Source organism: Blastocystis sp. subtype 4 (genome assembly GCF_000743755.1).
Source record: "Blastocystis sp. subtype 4 strain WR1 chromosome Unknown seqid_0003, whole genome shotgun sequence".
NCBI classification, from domain to species: Eukaryota; class Bigyra; order Opalinata; family Blastocystidae; genus Blastocystis; species Blastocystis sp. subtype 4.
In genome coordinates, this window is record NW_014569544.1 from 1 (window position 1) to 12,844 (window position 12,844).

General features: G+C 41.2%; 11 protein-coding genes across 11 annotated transcripts; 10 read left to right on the forward strand and 1 right to left on the reverse strand.

The window, feature by feature from the left end:
• Positions 1-734: 734 nt before the first annotated feature.
• JH06_0572 (hypothetical protein) lies at positions 735-2,508 on the forward strand (the record flags this gene model as incomplete). The annotated part of the gene is made up of 6 exons (XM_014674654.1): positions 735-1,019; positions 1,050-1,189; positions 1,220-1,391; positions 1,422-2,047; positions 2,077-2,379; positions 2,409-2,508. 6 exons carry the CDS (start codon positions 735-737, stop codon positions 2,506-2,508), a joined length of 1,626 nt encoding a protein of 541 aa, XP_014530140.1.
• Positions 2,509-2,603: 95 nt separating this feature from the next.
• Positions 2,604-3,524, forward strand: JH06_0573 (hypothetical protein; the record flags this gene model as incomplete). Its single annotated transcript, XM_014674655.1, has 2 exons — positions 2,604-3,272; positions 3,303-3,524. The coding sequence occupies 2 exons, from the start codon at positions 2,604-2,606 to the stop codon at positions 3,522-3,524; spliced, it is 891 nt and encodes a 296-aa protein (XP_014530141.1).
• A 96-nt stretch (positions 3,525-3,620) lies between these two features.
• On the forward strand, positions 3,621-4,507 carry JH06_0574 (putative lipase; the record flags this gene model as incomplete). Its single annotated transcript, XM_014674656.1, has 4 exons — positions 3,621-4,023; positions 4,054-4,199; positions 4,229-4,399; positions 4,430-4,507. 4 exons carry the CDS (start codon positions 3,621-3,623, stop codon positions 4,505-4,507), a joined length of 798 nt encoding a protein of 265 aa, XP_014530142.1.
• A 131-nt stretch (positions 4,508-4,638) lies between these two features.
• On the forward strand, positions 4,639-5,459 carry JH06_0575 (hydrolase; the record flags this gene model as incomplete). Its single annotated transcript, XM_014674657.1, has 5 exons — positions 4,639-4,719; positions 4,753-4,875; positions 4,907-4,952; positions 4,983-5,056; positions 5,088-5,459. The coding sequence occupies 5 exons, from the start codon at positions 4,639-4,641 to the stop codon at positions 5,457-5,459; spliced, it is 696 nt and encodes a 231-aa protein (XP_014530143.1).
• A 643-nt stretch (positions 5,460-6,102) lies between these two features.
• On the forward strand, positions 6,103-6,879 carry JH06_0576 (zinc finger domain-containing protein; the record flags this gene model as incomplete). The annotated part of the gene is made up of 1 exon (XM_014674658.1): positions 6,103-6,879. The coding sequence occupies one exon, from the start codon at positions 6,103-6,105 to the stop codon at positions 6,877-6,879; it is 777 nt and encodes a 258-aa protein (XP_014530144.1).
• Positions 6,880-7,072: 193 nt separating this feature from the next.
• On the forward strand, positions 7,073-8,176 carry JH06_0577 (mitochondrial carrier protein; the record flags this gene model as incomplete). Its single annotated transcript, XM_014674659.1, has 6 exons — positions 7,073-7,145; positions 7,180-7,320; positions 7,353-7,592; positions 7,623-7,834; positions 7,865-7,971; positions 8,002-8,176. 6 exons carry the CDS (start codon positions 7,073-7,075, stop codon positions 8,174-8,176), a joined length of 948 nt encoding a protein of 315 aa, XP_014530145.1.
• A 201-nt stretch (positions 8,177-8,377) lies between these two features.
• Positions 8,378-9,558, forward strand: JH06_0578 (hypothetical protein; the record flags this gene model as incomplete). Its single annotated transcript, XM_014674660.1, has 3 exons — positions 8,378-8,753; positions 8,784-8,962; positions 8,992-9,558. The coding sequence occupies 3 exons, from the start codon at positions 8,378-8,380 to the stop codon at positions 9,556-9,558; spliced, it is 1,122 nt and encodes a 373-aa protein (XP_014530146.1).
• A 311-nt stretch (positions 9,559-9,869) lies between these two features.
• Positions 9,870-10,261, forward strand: JH06_0579 (60S ribosomal protein L35; the record flags this gene model as incomplete). The annotated part of the gene is made up of 3 exons (XM_014674661.1): positions 9,870-9,925; positions 9,961-10,069; positions 10,100-10,261. The coding sequence occupies 3 exons, from the start codon at positions 9,870-9,872 to the stop codon at positions 10,259-10,261; spliced, it is 327 nt and encodes a 108-aa protein (XP_014530147.1).
• Positions 10,262-10,310: 49 nt separating this feature from the next.
• JH06_0580 (histone acetyltransferase) lies at positions 10,311-11,463 on the reverse strand (the record flags this gene model as incomplete). The annotated part of the gene is made up of 4 exons (XM_014674662.1): positions 10,311-10,516; positions 10,547-11,075; positions 11,107-11,233; positions 11,264-11,463. The coding sequence occupies 4 exons, from the start codon at positions 11,461-11,463 to the stop codon at positions 10,311-10,313; spliced, it is 1,062 nt and encodes a 353-aa protein (XP_014530148.1).
• A 45-nt stretch (positions 11,464-11,508) lies between these two features.
• Positions 11,509-11,968, forward strand: JH06_0581 (hypothetical protein; the record flags this gene model as incomplete). The annotated part of the gene is given in 4 exon segments (XM_014674663.1): positions 11,509-11,617; positions 11,650-11,775; positions 11,800-11,921; positions 11,933-11,968. 4 exon segments carry the CDS (start codon positions 11,509-11,511, stop codon positions 11,966-11,968), a joined length of 393 nt encoding a protein of 130 aa, XP_014530149.1.
• A 73-nt stretch (positions 11,969-12,041) lies between these two features.
• Positions 12,042-12,662, forward strand: JH06_0582 (tyrosine phosphatase; the record flags this gene model as incomplete). Its single annotated transcript, XM_014674664.1, has 4 exons — positions 12,042-12,121; positions 12,152-12,304; positions 12,338-12,428; positions 12,459-12,662. 4 exons carry the CDS (start codon positions 12,042-12,044, stop codon positions 12,660-12,662), a joined length of 528 nt encoding a protein of 175 aa, XP_014530150.1.
• Positions 12,663-12,844: the final 182 nt, after the last annotated feature.

The following is a 12,844-nucleotide window of genomic DNA, read 5'->3' on the forward strand; positions in this document are numbered from 1 at the left end:
GGCCTGGAGGTTGTTAGCAACGATCTGCTTGTACTTTCCAGTCTCAACATCCTTCTGTCTGTTCAAGAACCATTCGGGAATGTTGTACTGCAGAGGGCTTGAGATAACGGCAATCAGTCTGTCGATCTCATCGTTGCTCAATTCTCCAGCACTAAACAATCATTTCATATAGAATCACCAAGTACCGCTTGCGGATATCAACTTCAGCCTTCTTGCACACAGCAGTGGCAAAACGACGACCAATACCCTTGATAGAGGTCAGAGCGTAGACAATCTTCTGCTTTCCATCGATGTTAGTGTTGAGCACACGGAGAATGTGCTGGAACTCTCCCTGGTTAACAAGAGCCTAAGAAGAGGGTGAGATTGACTTCAAAAGATCATATCAAACATACCATATCGAAAGGTTTCCTTGTGAACTTGATTTCTGTTCATCCACACAACAAGACGGGAAAACCGCGGGAATAGCAGAATTATTCAAAGAGGGAAAGAAACACATTGTTGTGCTCTTGTGAATCAGGAGGAGAGAGCCTACCTAGATGATAGACAATTTGTATAAAACACTTCTGATGGTGTTTTGTGGTTACTCTATTCTTATACTTGTTAGTATTGTGAGCATGTAATGACTGAGTCTTATTTGAATAGATTCAGCAAACAAATGCTTTAAGTCCATTGATGCACGTAGGAATTGACAGAAGGAGTTATTATTTCAGATTCCTTCCCATAATTACTCACTGATGGTTTCTTCTTTTGGGGATACTGAGTCTATTGTTGAGGTGGAGAATCATTCGAAGGAGGCTGTAGATAACTCTCTGAATGTACCAGCTACAGTTTCAACTATTCGTTCGGAATCCTTATCTGAATCATCATTGACAAGCAAATTATCAAGCCCTTCAGTCCCTGTAGAACAGAAGGAGTCTGATACAACGGATTTGAATTCTGTGAATTCCAAGAGTTTTCCTCCTTATCCATCTGATGCAAAGCCACTTCTTGTCTTTGCAACAACTGTTATGGATTCAAATGTTGAGGAAAGTTGTCTCTGTCACCTTTAGGATACTGTAAAGCAAGAGCTGCAACGCAATTCGCTAACATTACTTGCTTCTCTTGCTCCTGAAGTGAAGACGGTTGTATTCGGTCAGTCTATGTACGAAGCAGAGTTCCAGTCGGTACTGCAGTTCATTCCAGATCCTGAGTAACTTCCATTGTATCATTGTTATTATAGATGCAATCCTTTTGGTACTCCTTATTTCAAGAGTATGATGAAGAGATTGGAGTATGGAATGGAAGCAGAATTCTATGGATATTGTAATGGAGACTTGCTTTTTCATTCGTCTCTGCTCGCAGTACTACGTATCATACTTCAGAAAATTCAAAATGAGGAACTGAAGCCTCGCGTTTGAATTAGTGCAGAAGATTATGAATAGACGTTTCTCGTAGGTCGACGAACAAATATCTTTGAACCATTTCCTTCAATGACAAAAGATCGAGCAATAAATGATGCGCTGATTGAAGAAGCTTGTAGAGATGGAGAACTATTCCAAACAGATGCTGAAGATTATTTTATTTTTACTAAGGGAACGTTCCCATGGAATAGGATAAAAAACGTGGTTATAGGCCGTCCTGGCTATGATAACTATCTGGTAACACAAATCTTCCGATCTACTTCGTTTATATCGTTTTTGGATATAACGAATGCAGTGATAGTAGCGCATCAAACAGATGCATTAGGAACCAAAGCTGGTCATCGTCCGAGTCCTGATAAATCATGGAATCTGGATTTGATTAAATCAGATTGGCAGAAGGGGAGAACAGAATATAGCTGGTGGGTTGTAGAACAGTTCCCTCGTGATGTCTATCGGATTCAAGAACGTTATTTACGTCGGGACATTCCATGGGATGATCGTTGGTCAGGTGAAGAATGGAACATCGTACGACAATATATTCCACAAGGTGGGTCTTGCTTACAATTTGCTCGGAGTGCTTTGCATGGAGTCTTGAAACAGTATTGTAAGGAGCTAACAGTTGTGGTATATGATAATCGACAGACGAAGTAACTAGTGTTGAAAGAATGATAGATAGAACACTGATTGACCTAAAGCAGAAGGGAATTGAGGTGTTATATGGATCAGGGAAACCTAAGAGAGAGAGATATGGAGTTCAGACTATATCTAGCTCTCGCAGATTCCATGACTATTTGCATGTTTTGGATAATTCTACAAAGAAGTATGATGTATTGATTAATGATGGTCGTTGTCGTCCGCAAGTGGCCTATTTGATGCGAAGCCATTTGAAAGAGGGAGGAATCATGATTGTTCGTGGTTCCAACTTGCCTTTGAAGAGTCATTACTCTTTCATCAATTCCTACTATACTCTTGAGAAGAAGTAGAGGATTGGTGTGTTGTTAACTCTAGTTACTCGGAATCGCTTTTTCCAAGTCGAGAATTCCATGGCGTGGCAATTTTTCGGAACAATAAGGTTTCAGAGGATATTACCCTTCCAGAATGGTGGTAGTTTTATGTATTCTAGGTTGCTGTTGTTTGTTGTGTACTCGAATGTGGAAAGAATTCTTTGTTTGTGTCATATTCTAATTTAAATAGATTGAAACAATGATGAATTATCAACAGGAATCTATCAATCCTGTCTATGCGCTTCCAGGAACTAATTATCCTTCAGGGTCTTATTTATGTATTAGTATTATTCGTAGAACTGATTCTAGTCAGCAGCAACCAATTCCGCCAATTACACCCAATCCAGAAGGTCAGATGATGTCCGAACCTATTCTGGGGACACCTCAGATGGTGTATCCTGCTTCTTTACCTATGGCAGAGGGTGCTGCAATGCAGGGATCCGTGCCTGTAGCCATTGCTTCCTCAGTTGGTGTTTCTGGCCCTGCTTCAGTAAATGGTCCAATGTCAGCACAAGGATATGTCCCTATTTCTGCTCCAGGATATTCACCGGTTCCTATACAAGGCTATGCCGGGGATGTTGTCCCAGCTCCTGTTCCAGGATACTCTCCTGCTCCAACTCAGGGATATGTAATGGAGTATACCCCAGTACCTACTCAGAGATATGCTTCAGCACCAATGCAAATGCAACAGTATCCAGCTTCCACAATGAACTCTGGGATGTATCAGGATCCGAATCTTCCACAACAACAATCTCCTATTCCAGAATCCACACAGTCACCGAGCTCAGTTCAGTCGTTTGCAAAGGGAACTGTGAACACATTGAAGACTATAGGTACATCCGTAGGCAAAGCTTACGGGCAGTTCTGGGTTGAGATTAGTTCTTCGCCTTATCGTTAGAAAGGAGTCAACAAGACAGCTCATACAATGACAACGAAAGCCTTAGAGAAAGCGAAAAAGAAGCAGAAGACGGATTTTCCCCAATCTGATCGTTTCTACATTCATCGGAACCCTCCATGTCCTCCTATGAACTACTTTGATGATACATTTGTGAGCATGTTTGAAGTCGCTCTCTCTTTGAAGATGCAGAATGCATTCAAGCAGAAGGATATATCCTATTAATCACCTGCATTCTATCCTTCACTTCACCCTGTTGACTATCTTAGTTCGAATTGTCCAGCATTGCATGTTGAGTATTTAGATTCAGGACGGAAGTTTATGATTGGACGAGTAGGTTCTCTTCGTGTTTATTGTATGCGTGGCACTCGAAAAATGATTGACATAATGATGGATTTGAAGGCAGTACCTAAACCTCTAGGTCCTGGTACTGTTCACAAGGGATTCTATGATCGTATGAATATGATTCTCTCTCAATTCCCATTGGACAATGCAGTTACTCGCGTCCTAATGACTGGTCATTCATTAGGCGGAGGCGCTGCCCATTGTGGGTATTTGATTCTCAAAACTCTGTATCCTTCAATTCCTGTTGTGTGTGTAACATTTGGAGTTCCTTGCTGTGTATCTCCTGAAATAATGATGGCAATAGAAGAGCCACGGGAAATTGTGAACTTTATTGATGAGGGAGATTATATTCCTTCAATCACAATTGATAAATATACAAGTGAAAAAAGTACTAAGGGCTTATAAATAGAGCAGATCCTAGGTCTGATGAAGAGCGATACTTCTGCCAAAGACGAATCCGAATTCAAATTTTCAGATCTGTTCTGTAGCATTGAAGTTCTAAGTACTGCTATTCAAGAACTGTGCCACTATCACCCCATGGGAGTTTACTACTATGTATGGCTTCTTGTACTCTATCATCGTAGTTACCGTTATCCCTTCCGAATTACGAAAAACATCCGATTCGATGTCGAAATGAGGAGCATTTTGACTATCTCTTTGAGTCACAGATGAATCGAAAGTTGTCGAAGTTTGTATATCATATGGTCAAATCCTATGATGAACGTGTAGTTAAATATGTCTTGGATGGAGAAGTGGTATGATATGGAATTGAGAGTGATGGGTAGCCATGGGTGAACTTTGATAAGAGTATTCGATGGCTAGATGCTGTAGAGTATAAGAAGATAGTTGAAGAAAGGAATTGATCTTGTTTGTTTAAGTATCATGTGGTCAAACGACATGGTTTTTGTCGATCCAATCATTTGCCTTCATGGTTCCCCATTTCCACAGTCTAGTATTTCTTTAGAAAAGACTAGTAACTACCATGGTGGAGATTATGTGGCTGGGTCAAGCTTGTTTCTACATTCGCTGCAATGGAACGAGTGTAGTTTTGGATCCTTACTTCCAACAGGAGAAGGTTGGTTTTGATAAGGTGGAATGATTTACGTAGTGTCCCAATCCGATCCCTGAGTGCGTCTACGAGGCAGATTGGCTTCTTGTCTCTCATGCTCATCATGACCATATCGATGACGCTTTCCCACTGATGAGAAGGAATCCCAAGATGAGAACTAACGTAAGATAGATACCATTATGTTTATCGATAGCTGAGTGTTGAACTTGGTGAGTACTTCTGTTGCAATGGATTTGAGGGTACGGTGTAAATCTTTGCTTTGAGTATAGATCGTGTCAGAAAGATGAACAAGGGTGCCACTGTTCCCATGTCTGGTGGCTTTAAGGTTGCTTTCGTACATGCTGTACTATAAAGTGAACAGAACTGAGGTATAGGAGCATTCTTCGGGTATGCGTACTGAGGATGGTAGCTATGTTGGTGGAGAGGCCAATAGCTTCATTTTGTACACTCCTGATAACCATGTGATTTATTTCACTGGTGATACTGCTCTCCATGGTGACATGCAGCTGATCAACGACTTTTACAAGCCTGATATTGCCTTGATGTGTATGGGAGGAGACTTTGCTATGGGACCTGTGGAGGCTGCTTATGCTGTGGATAAGTTCTTCACCAATTGCAAGACTGTGGTTCCTATGCATTGGGGTACTCAGGGCTGTCCCGGCTATCCTCATGAGATGAAGGCTGCTATTAAGAGAACGGACATTAACTTCCTTGAGGTTGAACCTGGCAAGTTTTACAGTCTGTAAGGGATGAAGTGGATGTTTGTTGTGAATAACCGTGGAAGTCGCTTTTGGAATCATTTCTTTTTCTAGATTTCGGAATTCAGGTCACAGGAAGGTAAGGATAGATATAATAGGTTCTCGACGCTTTTAATAGCTTATGAAAAGGAATGTGTTCATAAGTCGCTATGGCGTCTACATTGATTGTTTCTGTCTTTAATGTTCTGATCTTCGCGTTGAATGAATGTCGTTGTATCAAGAAGAATAGTCACTAACATGGAAGTAGAGTGGGTTTTTGTTTTGTTGCAAACCATGACTCCATTTTTGGGATGTTTGTTGCATATCAACTACTCTCTTTTAGACATGATGAACATGGAATGCACGAAAGAATGAGGAGCATTTGTGGTGTAGTATCCCGCGGGAATATCGGAGATAATGTGACCACGTTTTTCTTTTAGAATTACATAGCTGTTGTATGTATATTCGCTCTTTCTGTAAGAAATGATTTTGACCTTGTGACGAATAGGTTTGGAAGACTCAGTTCAAACAGCTATCACTTTTTTTCGTAACCTGCCAACCCTGACTACTCTTGTTTTGTTTTTGCTTAACTCTCTAAAAATAGGTAGATTCTTTGGGTTTGGATTAGAATTAGTTGTACCTAACTGCCAGTATGCAAACGCTTCCAATGACCTTTTCCGAGAGCGCGCCCTTGCTTTCTGAGCAAGGGCAATACTCTGTATCGAATGAGTGTCCATCAATCCAGCAAACTGATTCTAGTGACCAAAAACAGAATCAGATGTTAGTTCACGAACTAGCGGGATTACACACGACGACGGAACATAAGCTTATTATTGTACCTCGTTTCTTCTTCTTTGTGAACAATGTTTCAGGAGCCCGTATTAAGTATCAGCATGGAGGCAAGGAGAAGTCTTGCCAAGATAAATTGGAAGCGATGCAATCGAGTCCTGTGAATTGTGTGTTTGAGGAGCCACGCGTTCGTCGTTTTGTGTGTCCCTATGAGAACTGTACCTATTCAACGACACGGAACAGTGATCTGAAGGTTCATATTCGTACTCATACTGGAGAGAAACCCTATAAGTGTACTTTTCCTGGGTGTGGATATGCTTCCATTACAAAATCAATCTTGACTACGCATTTGCGAACCCATACGGGAGAGAAGCCGTTGAAGTGTCCTTATCCAGACTGTGGGTATCGTTCTGCTAGTCACTCCAACTTGAAGGTTCATATCCGTACCCATACGGGGGAAAAGGCCTTCCGTTGTAGCTTCCCGAATTGTTCCTTCGCTTGCAGTACGTCGAATGACCTGAAACGTCATTTGCACAACCATATAGAAGACAAAGCATTTCATTGCAAGGTTCCTGGTTGTTCGTATGCTTGCTTCAGTCAGAGTGAACTCTTGAAGCATAAGAAGAAGCACAGTGCCTAGATATTTGCGTTCCGTAGAGTGGAACTACGGCTACATAGATATTGGGTAGATGATAATGATTTCTGTTTTGAGTGGTTTTGTTCAATACTTCAATTCCGCGGTTTTGACCCCATTTTAGCAGACTCCTTACGAATGGTCCCTTCCTTCCAAAAGACGCTCATAGGGGAAGCACAGTCCGTTTTGATTTCGTTCTATGCCTGTAAGTGCTGCTAGTAGCCGTACAAGTGGATTCCACAAATCACGCATTACCAGCAGTCGTCTATTCGGTATCTAGATACGAATGAGTAGTAAGGACTGTAGACACTGTTGTATCGGGTGGAATTTCTGGTGTTATTTCGGAGGTAGTGGTCTTTCCTATTGATGTTCTCGCCCTGCGTATGAAAGTATCATTAAAACGAAATCCAAGCATGTTTAAGACATATAAGAGCATTGTGTGCAATGGTAGCCGTGGAAAGGGAGTGGTCATTTGATAGAAGGACGAAGTGCTCTCTTTTCAGGAGTGGGAATTGTTCTGTTAGCAGCAATTCCTTCCAAATCACTTTTCTTTATGGGATATGAAGGTGTCAAGAGTCTTGGTGACAAATGCAAGGTTAAAAAGCTGAAACCCCTGTTCAATTTTGCTGCTGGAATGTGCAGTGAGGTCCTTTCATCGTTGGTATATGTTCCAGAAGAGGTCATCAAGTCTCGGATGATGCTAGGTCGTATTACAGATCGTAGGTTTTGATCCATATCTCCGATCGTAGGTCATTGGATGGTGGACAACTCGCATTACAAGACGTCTCTTCATGCAGCAAGAGAAATCTACAAGGTGGAGGGAATTCGCGGTTTCTACAGTGGATATTGTAGTTGTATTCTCACTGACTGCGTGAACAGTGGGTTTCAAGTTCTCTTTTATGAGGCTTTGCGAACACGGGTGATTCATTATCGAAAGGAGAAGGGATCTGGAGAATTGAATGTATGAACAGAAAGGTAGGTTAATGCATAGTTAGGGGAAGAAATTGGTTTGGCTGCTACATCAGGCATCTTATCGACTCTGATTTCCAATCCATTTGATTTGATTACTTGTAGGTTGATGGTACAGGACCGTAGTGGGTACAAGTTGGAGAGGGCATTGAGGAATAGAGCGAAGTATTATCATGGTATTGGCGATGTGATTACCAAGGTATATAGGAATGAAGGTATTTTCGGGTTTTACAAGGGGTTATTACCAAGAATGATGTATGTCACACCTTTGGTTGCAATTCAATATTCTGGCTACCAGCTCATCAAAAAGTCGTTGGGAATTACTACGTATTGATATCAGAGGGAGTGATTCCGGATTGTTAGGGGGCACAGGATCGTCTTACTCTTTGTATCAACTGTAGCATAGAACTGTCTTTTATCTCTTTCTTTGTTAATATAAGCCAATATCTTTTTGATAGTGACAAATTGGCAATTGTTTCGGAGTATCCAAAAAGAGTTCCGATTTCAACAATGGTCAGAAAACACCGCTCACACGATGAATAAAGAGGAAAAGCCGCGATCAGAATCTATATCAAAGACGAAAAAGCCGGGTCCGCGACCTACTGCTTGTCTTTGGTGCAATGCTACTGACTGTAATCACTGTCGATGCACTGGGCAGGTCGGATGCAGTCACAAGAAGGGAGAAATGTGTTCTAATCCAAGATATAAGCGACGGCTAGTATGTAATTCTTGTGAAAAGAACAAGCTACGAGAGAAACAACAGTCAAATGCTTCTCAAGCAGTAAAGCGGAAACGGGCAAGGACAGCATCAAAGAGTGCACAGAGGCGAGAGAATGCCAAAGTCTCGCATCCAAAGGAAAAGACAAATATTGTCATTCCTCAGCCATCTATAAAGAAGGAAGAAGAGGAATGTAAGGACTTGTTGAGAGTTTGAGTCATAGCGGTGACAGTGTCAATCTATCTTCAGAACACAAACTCTGTGATCTTATCCTTTTTATTGAATAGCAAAGCAACGACATTGAGTGACATCCGTCCATTCATTACGCAGCAGCTTAAGTTGAATCCCGTAGTATCGAAATTTATGTATGTGGACAATAACTGTCCGATCCCTTATGATATGGTACATGTCTTGATTGTTTATAAGTGTAGGAATCGTCCTATACGGTGTTTAAAGTAGTCCATGATGAGAGTGGAGCTCTAAGACCGATTCAGATTCGGACATTTTCTCAGCAAGTTTTGCGACCACCATGTCCTCAAGACATTAAAACGGCTATTCCTATTTCTTGTGTGCAGACACCTCTTCCTCAAAACATGGACTATACTCCATTCTCCTCAGCAGAGCCTGAGGGACGCCTGACAGGGGATACTCCGCTGAAACGGTTGCTGGGTCAGGCTGCAGCAAACGGTCATTTGGAGCAAGTGCTAGCCCAGCCAGGCCAAAGTCTAGATTTGGGTCTGGATGATACTCCACGAGATCTGACACCTCATAACAGTTCTATCTTTCCCTACAATAGTTATGAGAGTTTTTATTCACGGAATGGCAGTATGATTTTCCCACCAGGATCACGACCTGGATCAATGTTATTTAATCCCTTTGGAAGCAACCAGTCGATGGAACTCAAAGAGCCTGTGCTTCCTGCTTTGGATGACATGTTTATAAAATATATGAGCGAGAACATTGATGGTGATATTGACAAAGACGCTCCAAGTATGTAAAGACATGCTTGGTACAAAGATGCTATTTTTGGCTTGTTCTAGATAGAGCACAGTACGATTATTGGTGTATCTTTAGTGTATTCTGTTTTTTATTCTGTTTGTTTGGAGAGAGGGGATAAACTGGTTAAAAGGAAGAATAATATGGATTCCAGATTCGATCCCCTGGATTTGTGTGAAGTCGAGACATCGCAAATTCTTGATCGGTATCGAGTAGATTGTGAAGTAAGTGGTTGAGAGATCGTTTAGGTGAATTATGGAAATGATGGAGCATAGTCTCCGTCCATGAACTGAGCTAAGCAATTTGTAGAACTATGTCTTATACTCCTTCCAGACTTCACGTTAAGGGTGCTATTCTTGGCTACAGAAGGTAAGAAGTGGAGATGTAGAGAGATGAGCTCATAGAAGCAAGGTCGCTCAGTATGAAAACCAGAGCCTCATCAAGATTGAGGGAGTGAATACTGCTAAGGATGCAGAATTCTACTTTGGAAAGCGTGTTGCGTATGTCTACAAAGTAAGTGTTATTGGTTCATTAAACATGTAGGCTGAGACCATGAAGAACGGTTCTCATTATCGCTGCATCTGGGGTAAGGTTGCGAAGGCTCACGGAACCAATGGAGTTGTGCGTGTGTTCTTCCGTCACAATCTCCCTCCTCAGTCGATGGGAAAGACTGTGCGCGTGATGCTCTATCCCAGCCGTGTGTAATTGATGAAGATGGAAACACCTGATCAAGAATACTACACCTTTGACTTGTTTAGTTGGAAGAAACAATGTACTCTTTCATAATCTCCACAGAACGTGCCATAAAGAACTTTTCGATATTGTCAGCACATTTATAGTAGGACGATGATTTTTGATTATACAGTTTTGCGTTATCGACAATGAGATGTAAGTCATCCATAAACATCTTTGCCGTTGTATAATACTTGTTGTGTAATCGTGTCTTCATTGTTGACAAATCTATTCATCATTCACTAGCAATGCTCTTACCCATCGGCGTCTTGACAATTGACAAATAGTCTGTCACTTCATCTGTATTTACGGGTTGGCGGAAGGCCCACGAATCGCTGTGATCCCAGACTTCCGTCAGCAGACGACTTAGACGCTCTTGCAAACCATTTGCAGGCTTTGTCGGTTCTGTAAGAGACTCCTTGTCCCAACCAGCTTCGCGCACACCAGGAATATCTAGCGGATCGGTAATCGTTTCATCAGGCAAATGATATACTACATCTTGATGGGAACGGGATGCAGCTAGTCGATAGACAGCTTCTCGTTGACGCCCCACCAAGAGGCGAACATTCCGATAGTCCACTTGAGGAAGAAGTTGGCAACATCGAAGTGTTGCATTGTCGTAGTCTTTAATATACCCTTTCCACATCTTCTTCTCCAACAATATTGTTTCTGAAAATCCCTGCTTCTTAAAGAAACCTTTTGCATTCTCATCAGCATATGTCAACATATATCCCACACGATTCTTCAAATACTCTTTCAAGTGATTCATCAAGCGTGTTCCAAATCCCTATTGATAATCACGGATCGAATTTTCTCACATGAATTTGCTCATCGGTAGCAACCGTACAAAATACAATCTCCACGAAGTTACGATCTTCAAACAGCCGATATGTGATTCCACCAATAACACGATTCTTTCGTAGTACCATTAAGTTCTCATGCCGTCTATCCTAAGGATCTAACACTCGTTCCTACTGATCGAACACCAAACGGATAATATATTCCTTTGGCATACGTGGCAACTGACTGCTGACAATCATCTTAAGACCGATAAGCAAGTAATTGTTTTGATCGTGTCCATCGTTCTTAACAACGCAGAAAGTGACATCTCCCTCTCGCTCGAGGACAACTGTCTTCCCCTCCGTTGTCCGAATATCGATCATTGTCGAAACCATAAAGATAATGACGAATAATCAACTTGGAAGATTTGTCTCTTACTCATGCAGCAGCAGGAAGAAGTGTCTCCAGAGGCGCTGGATGTTCAAATTGAGGAATTGGAGGGAGAGATTCAAATGTACAAAGAGTCTCTCAAAAAGTATATATCAAATCGTATGATCTTGAGAAATCTATTCAACATGTAGATGACCTTATCGAAGACCTTGATGTTGCGATCAGTCAGGAAGAGGTGGATCGACTTATTGCTTATGAAAACGGTAAGGCCATGCGAATTAAAATCATGAAGATGGATAATTCTTCTTTCAGTTTGGGTTCTTGCAATTGGTGATTCATAGCAGTCTTAGTCTACAAATCAGCCACATTAAATCATTTGAAGCTAGCCATTCGAGATTACATTCAGCGTGGACTCCCAGAAGGGAAGAATCAGCGGATTTCATGGTATGACTCTGGGACTATGGTAAGGTGTAGGAAGTATATTTGGAGGAAATACTGTTTGCAATGTGAAGATGGGAAGAATATGTTGGATAACCGCAATTATCTCAAGGATTTCGCCATACACGATGGATCAACCTTGAAGATGGTTGTCAAACCAATCATACGAAAAGAGAAACGACAACGTCAGGCAAATCAGAGGAAGCGGTTTTTCAATCCAAATTTGTTACGATAGTCATTTTGATTGTTTGTTAGGATGGCCAAGTACATTCCACCAAGGAATTTCAATATGGTTCTTGATGGAGTTTACAGATGCATCGTACCAACGGATCTAAACTTCCCTTTTCTCGATCGCTTGCATCTGAAAACTATTGTGTATTTATCCAATGAAGAAATACCAGATGCTCTGTATTTATGATTTTTTGTAGCAATAGTTCGTAGGAAACTCTTCTGCTTGGATTCGTCTATTACAATCCAACAAATCAAGTCACACGTTTCAGAGGATTATTCGTTAGGTGATATCAATGAATCTGTAATTGTTTGGAGAGTTGATGTTTTATAGATGATCGTTGATGCGCTAAAGTGTGTACTGAAAGCTTCCAATTTGCCAGTGATGATTATGAGTGAAGAAGGAAGTAATAAAACAGGAATCGTTGTTGCTTGCGTAAGGAAAAAACAGAAATGGAATCTCTCTTCTATCTTTGAAGAATATCGAAGGTATGATGGACCGAAGGTAAGGTATCGTCTGTTGGACTCATTGATCTAGTCAAACCTGGATAGTGAGCAATTCATTGAACTATTCGATCCTGACCTAATTACGATTGCTCCTGATGAGTTTTCTGTATTTGAATTGTTAAGCTAAGTTTGTTTATGTAACTATTGTGTGAATGTGATCTGTTTGTCATTAACATTCTTATTCTTTTAGCTCCTTTTCTTTTTAATTTCGTG